Below are 10,289 nucleotides of genomic sequence, written 5' to 3'. Positions count from 1 at the left end.
ACTGGTGTGTCCTCAGTGTGTGTGAGAGTGCAGACTGGGAGCCCTGGGTGGCCTCACAGGTCACAGAGTTCACCTTCCTCCACTGGTCTGCAGGGAGCCTCAGGGTGCTGCTCCAGCTGTAGTGGCCGTCCTTCTGCAGCACCGCGGGGCTCCTGCTCTCCTCCCAGCTGCTGCTGATGCTGCTGCCGTCGTTCACCTTCCAGGACAGACTCCAGTCTGAGGGGAAGCCCTTGTTGGCCAGGCACATGAGCGTGGCCTTCCCCTGCTGCAGCTCCTCTCTGGAGGGGGGCAGTACCGTCAGGGTGGGACGGACATCACCTAGGAGACACCGATCAGCTTAGAGGACGGGGACCACACAGCTGTCAATCACACATCCCATACTTGGACACAGTGACTATGTGAGAGGGGATTTTCTCCTTTCAGGACTTGGTGTCAGATGGTTTTTCTGCTCCACCAGTCACTCACTCACACATGGTTTCACTTCCTGGAAACAAACTCAACTTGGAAACCAGCACAAACAGTCCTCATATGAGCTGAAATACAGCAAAGTGCACTGAAAGAACATGTTCAACCAAGTCTGTGCTGTGTTCTTTCAACTGTTTGAGAAAGTCACTGATGAAATCAGAATCATCTGTATTGTCATTAACATTCATTCAAACCTATTTATATTGAAACCAACATAAAGACAACAGTGATTCAGTTCTTTTATCACTGACACAACCTGATGATAAACTGTTAAATATAAAACCAAATAACCTCTGAAAATTAATACAAGTTTAGTCTTGGACAAAATCTGAGCTGAGTTTTAAACATCACATATTTGTCTCATTTGTTCACGAGAAATATGACGATAAAAACAGATCAAACTCAAGGCCATAGGTAACGTCTGTATTAGAAACAAAGACAGACTGTATATGATGGAAAATGTCTAATATTCATGGTTCTGTTCAACGTTGTCAACATTTTTTCTGTCCAACACAAACAGACGCATGACTGAGTTAAGAACAAACAGCGACATAAATAACTGACGACATTCACACCTTCATGTCGATTTCAATGATCACTGTGCAAATCACTGTAAATGATTCCAACATAAACTACAAACTGTAACTGACACAATGAGAAGATACAGAGACATTTTTCAATTGTGCATCTTTTTGTAGATTTAGTTCAGTTTTTTTAATGTCACTGATATGATAAACTAATATGTTTATGGTGGAACATGACAATGAACTGATGTAAAACTTGGACTAAAGTCTGAACTCTTCTCATTTACATCAGTTTAAACATCAGTGAGACATAGATATGGAAAGAAATGTTTAGGAAAGCTGCACTGAGGACGACGACAAGGAATAAAATACAACTGGAAAAGTTTTACACAGAGAAAAAACACCTTTTATCCATTGGAAAAAAACAACAACAATAAATAAATACAAAGCCTTAAGTTGTGATCCTTAGAATTTGTGCATAAACTTCCTTCAACATCCAGTCTGGTTCCTCCAGCAAAAGTCCACCACAGTGATACAAACTGAGTCCAACAACAACCTCTGAGTGTAGAGACACGGCTCTGTGACTGATCAAACTAAAACTACAAGTCCTCAAGTCTCAGCTTTAATCTAAACTATCAATTATGTTACTGTCTTTACACCAACAACTACAGTAATGAGTCATTTCACATATTTAACTGTTACCAAACACCTACTGTTCACCAACATTTAAAGTTGATTTACAGTCATTATTTAAAAAAAAGGTCAAAATTCAATCTAAGATGATAAATATTGCTGATAAATGATTGAAATTAGTTGAATTTTGCACTTACTTCCAACCTCCAGTCTGGTTCCTCCACCGAACGTGTACCACAGTGATACAAAGTGGTTGAGTCGTCGTACAAAAACCTCTGAGTGTAAAGACACGGCTCTGTGACTCTGAAAACAACAAACTCAACAAAGTCAGTGTGAATCTGTAAAACACAGCAGCATCAGGACTAAATGAATCACAACACAAACACAACAATCAATACAAATATAGATTTAGTTCCACATTTATTCCATTTGTAAATTTTTGTGAACTGAACTGTGCAGATGAAAAAAGAACTAAAACAGAAATTTACACAAGAAACATTCAGAGACAAAAAACACTAATCTGATCCCTGACACATTCCAGATCAATCCAGTGTAAATGTATTGATCCATGTAGAGTAATCAGAGTACCTGTTGGAGTGAGTCCTGATTTCCATACAGTGACTTTGCATCAGCAGCACCATGCTCCAGTGCTCTGGGAGAGTTTATAGTCCTGACACTGGAACTGTGGATGACTGACAGCTGTCCTTCATCACAACACAACACACACAAATCCTCCTCATCAAAAGCATGACTTTGGTCTCCGTCCTCATCTGGACTCTCCTCTGCTGCTGCTTCACAGGTAAAGTCCAGACAATCCAACTCCTCTCCTCTATGAACATCCGTCCCTCTGAGACAAAACCATGACACTGCTTTATGTTTGTGTCTCTGTATCCTCAGAGTCCAGAGGCCAGGTCACAGTGACTCAGCCTGGAGCAGTGAGCTCTGATCTGGGAGCCTCCGCCACCATCACATGTACCACCAGTAGGAATGTTTATGCTTCTGATTATGGTTGGGGCAGTGACCATTATTTATCCTGGTACCAACAGAGAGATGGAGAAACTCCTAAACTTCTCATTTACTATGCCACCCGTCTACAATCAGGGATTTCCAGTCGTTTTTCAGGCAGTGGATCAAACTCTCATTTCACTCTGACCATCAGTGATGTTCAGGCTGAAGATGCAGCAGTTTATTACTGTCAGAGTAAACACTATATCAACAGTCAGTATGTGTTCACACAGTGAAAAACTGTCGTACAAAAACCTCCTTCAGACTGAACAGAAAGTGAACTGATGGCTGCAGCTGGAAGATACTGCACAGACTCACACAGTTCAATGAACACACACAACTTTTATTATTTACAACAAAACACAATGAAAAAAGTTTTACATGATACACTACATCTTTACACAGATATCTATGTGTTCTTTAGAAGTATGAGATGAAATAAGCATGTGTTTATAATTTACCAACCTTTTATTCTATCTCTTTATATGCTGATGACAGTCTGTTTTTTCTTAAATATCAGGTCCATTTGTTGGTACAAAATTGTGTTAATATTGTAATTAACTAAACTGAAAGCTTAAAATTACTGTAAAAACATCCAAACTTAATTAAAAAAGACAAAAAACATTCAGCAGGAATATTTACTAAATCACCATTTGCATAAAATGACGAAATTCATGATTAAAGACTTTTTACCCATCCCAGAATGACTCAGCCTCACTTCTCAGTGGAAAAGATTCAAGATTCAATGGTCACTGCCCCAAATTTGTCCCTGAGAGGAAATTGTTTCTGTCCCAGTACTAATTAAAACAACAACAATAACAATGTGAGACAGAAGACGACACTCACATAAAAATAGGTGTTGCAATAAAAACAGGTACTTGAATCAAATGTAAACTAATGCTAATGCTACCCCAGATAGCAAAGAGACACTGGGCCGGATCTGGAACAGAATCGCTGACCGAGTCGGCCCGGAACCGTTTGGCGGATCTGGCCCAGTGTCCAAACGCACAACGGGCCAAAATTGGTACGGCTCCGCGAAACGGGTCTTGTACAGAAGCGGCCCGACTCTGGCCCAGCTCCGTCCCAAATAGCAAAAAGAGATACTGGGCCGGACCTGGAACAGAATCGCACCCCGACACGGCCCGAAGCTGTTTGGTGGATCTGGCCCAGTGTCCAAACGCACATCGGGCCAAAACTGGTACGGCTCCGCGAAACAGATCTTGTACAGAACCTGCCCGGTTCTGGCCCAGCTCCGTTGTGCCGGAGTCTCCCGCATTCCAGATGCGTTTCAGACCCGTTTGCCAGATCGGTACCAGACCCCTTAGCCCTGTAGAAGATCTGTTTTGCGGAACAGTACCTGTTTTGTCCAGATGTGTTCTGTTCTAGATCCATCCCAGCGTAACCGAGCGTGTGGAAGATTTCTTCACAGCACTGTCTTCAACACCAGCATGAACAACCTGCGTTTTTACACACAAAACACAATTCCTTCCTTCACAATAAAAGCACTCTGTATTACATCCTGTCAGTCCGCATGAATAAATCATTCTATAAATCAGCAGCACAGAAACATTGCTTACACCAGCATCTCTTTGCTCTCTGAATTATGTATGGCATTATTATTGCTTTTGTTGTTGTTATTATTACTATAACTATCATCATTAACTGGCCTAATGTTGTAGTCGTTGTTTAGGCTATATGTAAAATACCAAGATCAGACCAGTCTAGACAGGTCATGAATTTGCAATGGCTAATACCTGACTGTGGAAAAATTAAGACCAAAAATATCTACACGCAAATGAATGTTTGAAGCTGAATCAAGGATGTAGTCTATGTATCTGTTTAACATGGCTTACTTTTTAGTCTGAGTCGTGTTTGTCTGTACAACTAGATCTTCAATCAAGAACCAATGCATATAGATGAAACAGTTTTATTTAACGCTAGGCCATATTAACAAACACATGAATGAAAAAATGTAAACAACTGATAGAACACAGTAAATTGCGACAAAAACTGAACTGACTGTCAAACTGACTGGAAAAGCCCGAAAACCAAAACTTAATGCCTGGCTCAGCGTTGACACCTCTCTCCCTCTTCTGATGCCCGCTCCATCCAAACCATCTTACAGCTGCTGACTCCACTGGTGGCGGATCTGGTGGAGCCGCATTTTCTCACAGTACCTATAATGTAAAATAGACACAAACAGAGTGAATATTTTTTCAAATAATTTTTTAGGTAAGCCCATAGCCGCCTGTGAGTATGTTTATGTTTATGTTTATGTTTACGCATTTGGCAGACGCTTTTTTCCAAAGCGACTTACAGGGGAAAACCAATTAAATCACTCAATCAATCAAATTTTATTTATATAGCGCCAGATCACAAAAAAGTTATCTCTTGACATTTTATATATAGAGTTGGTCAAAACCAGACTCTAAGTCAATTCTACAGAAACCCAACAGAATCCTCCTGGAGCAAACACTTGTGACTGGTGACAGTGGCGAGGAAAAACTTCCCTTTAACAGGCAGAAACCTGGAGCAGACCCAGACTCCTGGAGGATGGCCATCTGCCTTGACCAGTTGGGGTTAAAGAGAGAGAGTAGAGAAGGGGAAAAAGAGAGAGCGATAGAGATAGGGACTGGGGGAGAGGGGGAGAAGGGGGGAGTAGGGGGAGACACATGGAGGCGGTTGAGGATAAGTGAGTGGTGATGATGAGGGCAGGGAAGAGGCCGGACCACCGCAGCAGGTCCAGAGATAATCGTGAAAGAATCTGTGGTTGTCCTGGGAAAAACCTTATTAGAATATTTAAAATGGAATGTTTGAAAGTGCTAGGACAGGAGGTGCTCTCGGAAGAGCTGGGTCTTCAGGAGCTTCTTGAAGATAGGCAGGGATGACTCTGTTCTTGTAGCACTTGGTAGAGCGTTCCACCAACGTGGAACGACCCATGAAAAGAGCCTGGATTGTCTTGTACAAGGTCTGGGGACCACCAGACTACGTTCCCCAGACGAGCAGAGTGGTCGTGGGGCGACATAAGCTTTTATTAGTGCACCTAAGTAGACAGGAGCAGACCCACGGAGAATTTTGTAGGCTAGGATTAAAGATTTGAATTTGATGCGGGCAGCTATGGGTAGCCAGTGTAACTCAATGAGTAAGGGGGTGACACGTGCCCTTTTAGGCTGATTGAAGACCAGACGCGCTGCTGCATTCTGGACCATCTGTAGTGGTTTGACAACACAAGCTGGGAGGCCCGTTAGAAGAGCATTGCAGTAGTCAAGACGGGAGATAACCATAGTCTGCACCAGGAGCGGGGTGGCCTGTTTGGTTAGGTATGGTCTGATCTTTCTTAGGTTGAACAGAGTGAAACGGCATGATCGGGTGACAGAGGCAACGTGATCCGTGAAGGTCAACTGATTATCAATCATGACTCCCAAGTTACGTACTACACTGGTAGGAGCCAGAGGTATGGAGTCAATAGTGATGGAGATGTCCTGCTGTATGGTTGGCTTAGCTGGGAAGACCAGCAGTTCAGTTTTGGACAGGTTCAGCTGAAGGTGATGGGCTTTCATCCATGCAGATATGTCAGAGAGACAATCTGAGATCCGCACTGAGACTGTGGAGTCATCAGGTGGGAATGACAGATAGAGGTGGGTATCATCAGCATAGCAATGATATGAGAAGCCGTGTGAGTGGATGATCTGACCGAGTGAGGTGGTGTATATGGCAAAAAGGAGGGGGCCCAACACAGAGCCTTGGGGGACCCCCGTGGTGAGGCGGTGAACTGCTGATGTGTGCCCTAGCCAGGACACACTGAAGGACCGACCAGTAAGGTAAGATTGAAACCAGGAGTGTGCGTGGCCTGTGATGCCCATGTTCCAGAGTATGGATAACAGGATATCATGATTGACAGTGTCAAATGCTGCTGATAAGTCCAGTACAATGAGTACTGAAGACTTGGCTGCTGCTCTAGCCTCTTTCAAGGCTTCTGTCACAGACAACAGAGCCGTTTCAGTGGAGTGGCCGATTTTGAAGCCAGATTGGTTGATGTCAAGGAGGTTATTTTGGGAGAGGAATTCTGTGACCTGTTTGAAAACTGCCCTTTCGATGATCTTAGAAAGGTATGGGAGGAGTGAGACTGGTCGATAATTCTCCACTTGAGTGGGGGTGAGGGAAGGTTTTTTGAGTAGTGGTGTTACCTGCGCTTGTTTAAATACTGTAGGAAATGTTCCTGATGTCAGTGAAGCATTCATCACATGTGTGATTGGTGCTGTGATAGTAGGGGCTACAGACTGTAAGACGTTGGATGGAATAGGGTCCAACAGGCATGTTGTAGGACGGCTAGAGGAAAAGAGTTTAGACACCTCGTTCTCTGTGAGGGGAGTAAATGAGGGGAATGACGCAGTTGGGCTTTTATCAGTTGAGTTAGTAGTACCCATAGTCAGGGGAGAGGAAGCAGTGTGTGATGATGATGATGTTGAAGAAGGAGGCGTGCAGTCTATGGGTGGATCAGTGAACTGACTGCTGATAGTAGACACTTTATTTGTGACAAATGAAGCAAAATTGTCTGCTGTCAGATTAGTAGTGGGCGGTGGAGGTGGAGGGTTGAGTAGTGTTTTAAAGGTTGAGAATAGTTTCTTGGTGTCGGTGGCAGAATGAATTTTGTTATTATAGTAAGCCTTCTTCGCAGCAGTGACACTGGATGAGAAGGATACCAATAGTGACTGGAATGTGATCAGGTCAGAAGAGCTTTTTGTTTTGTGCCATTTTCTCTCTGCGGCTCTGAGGTTGGTACGCAGCGACCGGAGGTTATCATTGAGCCATGGGTGGGACTGGGAGGATCGAGCGGGTCTAGTAGATAGAGGGCACAGATTATCCAGACAGGAGCTAAGTGTGGAGCACAGAGACTCAGTGGCATCATTAACCTCTAAGGAGGAAAAAGTGCTGGGGGGAGGGAGAGCGGAGGCTACGACAGTGGAGAAGTGGGTGGGGGACAAATTGCGGAGGTTGCGGCGGAAAGAGACCATGGGGGAGGGAGCAGAGTGTTTTTCAGGGAGAGACACACTGAACTGAATGAAATAGTGGTCAGGTATGTGACAGTGGGAAGAGTGCATAAATGACAGAACAGATTGAATGAATATGTAATATGGGGCGTTGACATGCAATTGTGCGTGTGCTGGGAGGAGAAAATGTAAATACAGTATATTCAATCCAAACCCCCCACCCCCCCTACACACACACACCTTTAAAATGAAAAATGAGTGAATGAATGAGTCATGCAATACCTTCTATGACTAGACTCCTCCAATGTTACATTTCCATGCATCTGGATCATTCAGCGCAGTTACCATTAGTGCTGGTGTATCCCACAGCAGTTTCTACAGCGTATTGTCTCCAGTTGCGTACACAAAACCCTCATTTAAATAGGGCTGTCTGCGCAATCTTTGTAAATCACCCACAAACCGCGGTCCAGCCCCACACACAAAACTGTGCAAGCAAATTACTAAACGCAAATTATGATCTTCGTAGATCTGGCCCTTAATGTCCAAAAACTGCGATCAATCATCAACAAATTTATTTAATAAATTGTCTGTCTGTTTGTCTGTGTGTGTGTGTGTGTGTGTGTGTGTGTCTCTAAAATATGAAAAATGAAAAATCCATCTAATAAATGGTAATGATAAGTAACCTTTAAAAACAGAATAGAATAAGAACAAGTCCATCTCTAATCTGTTGATCTGCTGCTGTTTTCTGACATGAAACTACATTAAGCTTTTTCTCTAATGTGTGCCTGATAAAGCTTAACAGGACAACATCCATAATATTAGGGTTTTTGTTTTGATTTTAGGAGAGGTGAGAGTTGACATGATTAGATATGTTCACACAAAATTTGGTGACGATTGATCATAGTTTTCAGACATTAATCCATCTTAAGCTTTTTTTTTTTTTTACTTTCACAGTTTTAGACTGTTCATCTGCAGCCCTGTTATATGACCATCATATAGCTTAGCATAGCATGTTAGCTAATATAACGGATGCTAATAGTTTGGTCACTACATTACCGTGTAATGTGTGACTGACGTTCACCTCTTAACCAGCATTTGGCATCCATCTGCGCCTCAAAACTCACTACACAACATTACTATAATTTTTATTTTCAATCATTATTCAATTCATTTACATTATTCAATCATTATTTTTCATCAGACACAGTCACGGCAGCTTTCCCCTTTCCAGACTGTAACAACCGACTATTCTACTAAAACAGACAAACAACTGACTGTGGTGAACAGAGTTATGTTTGGAAAAACTGTTACACCAATCATCATACTAGTTTGACATACTTTGAACCAAATACTGCAAATCAGAACAAAAAATCAGAGTACTCACCTGTAATGTGGAGTGTGTCCATACATCTGCATCCAGACGACAGTGGAGCTGGACTAACTGGACCAGTCAACTTCACTGAATGGGGTAGACTTAATGAAACAACTAATAGATTTTTTTTTTTTTTCTTTTTCCTTTATTCAAAAATATGATTACTTATAATTCATTTTTCAATTATGACACTTTTTATATTTAAATGTATTTATTTACTATTGTTAATTCCAAAAGGTTCAGACATATCAGAGGACATACACCCCCCTGATTTTTTTTTTACTTGTTCCATTCCATTAAATTCCAGCGCTTCTGGCGTAAACCTGTAACACTGATGTGGGCCAGGTCCATGTACCTGTCCTGAGACGGAACCAAATCCCGCTCTCACACAGTTTCGGCGCTTTCGGCTGAGTTCCGTCAAACGGCATTTCAGCGGACTGGCAGGAATGTCACATTTCCATTGAGTTACTTCCAAGGGTTGTCATTATTGATCATCAATGATCACAGATCCCAGATCATTAATGGGGGTCACCCGTGGGACCCGTGGGTGGGGCTGGGGTGGGTTAAGAAAATGTCACTTTATTTGGGGTCGGGTTGGAGCGGCTCAAACAGATACATCAGATCCAGCTAATGATGATGATGATGGCGGGGGTGACAGCTGACTGGTCCCCCCCCGCCCCCGTCCGTTCGCTGACCATCCCCACCCCAGTCCGACAAAGGAAAATACTATACTTTTCTATAGCCTTTGTGCTTTTCATCTTAATAGAATATTTCATTTGAATACTCAGCAGAGCCTTTAAAAATTATGTGTAAAAGTCAAATGAGGCGCAGTGACCACAGATGTGCATCTGAACACTTTACATATTGAACTAACATGGGCTTTAAAGTTTTACTGTGATTCCCCAGATGGCAAAGAGATACTGGGACGGATCTGGAACAGAATCGCCCGAAACCGTTTGGTGGATCTGGCCTTTATTTGAAGAACATTCACTGTCTTTCAAAAGTCAAATGTGACCTTTTTTTCAGTACAAACCTCTGACACAGACGTTCAAACCAACTGTAGAGTCCCATTTACAGAAGGAGTCCCAGTGAAGCTCTGTAATTCAATGGTAATGATTCAAAATGAAGGATGTTGTTGTCCCAGTTTAATGGATGAACATTTAGAAACACTGACAGACAAATGGTGAAAAACCACAGACTGATCCTTGTGTGTGTGTGGAATAAGTGAAGCAGTGATTGGTGTGAGCTCTGTCATGAACCTGATGATGTGTTGCAGATCAGCTCCAGCTGACTGACTCT

General features: G+C 42.6%; 1 gene segment (V, D, J or C); it reads left to right on the top strand.

Annotated features, from left to right (window-relative positions):
• The first annotated feature begins 2,369 nt into the window (after positions 1-2,369).
• LOC115439465 (Ig kappa chain V region 3381-like) lies at positions 2,370-2,863 on the top strand. The segment is given in 2 exon segments: positions 2,370-2,421; positions 2,520-2,863. Coding segments are annotated over 2 exon segments (396 nt in total).
• The last annotated feature ends 7,426 nt before the right edge of the window (positions 2,864-10,289 follow it).

This window comes from Sphaeramia orbicularis, chromosome 19 (genome assembly GCF_902148855.1).
Source record: "Sphaeramia orbicularis chromosome 19, fSphaOr1.1, whole genome shotgun sequence".
NCBI lineage: Eukaryota > Metazoa > Chordata > Actinopteri > Kurtiformes > Apogonidae > Sphaeramia > Sphaeramia orbicularis.
This window is presented reverse-complemented; position numbering and strand designations above follow the sequence as displayed.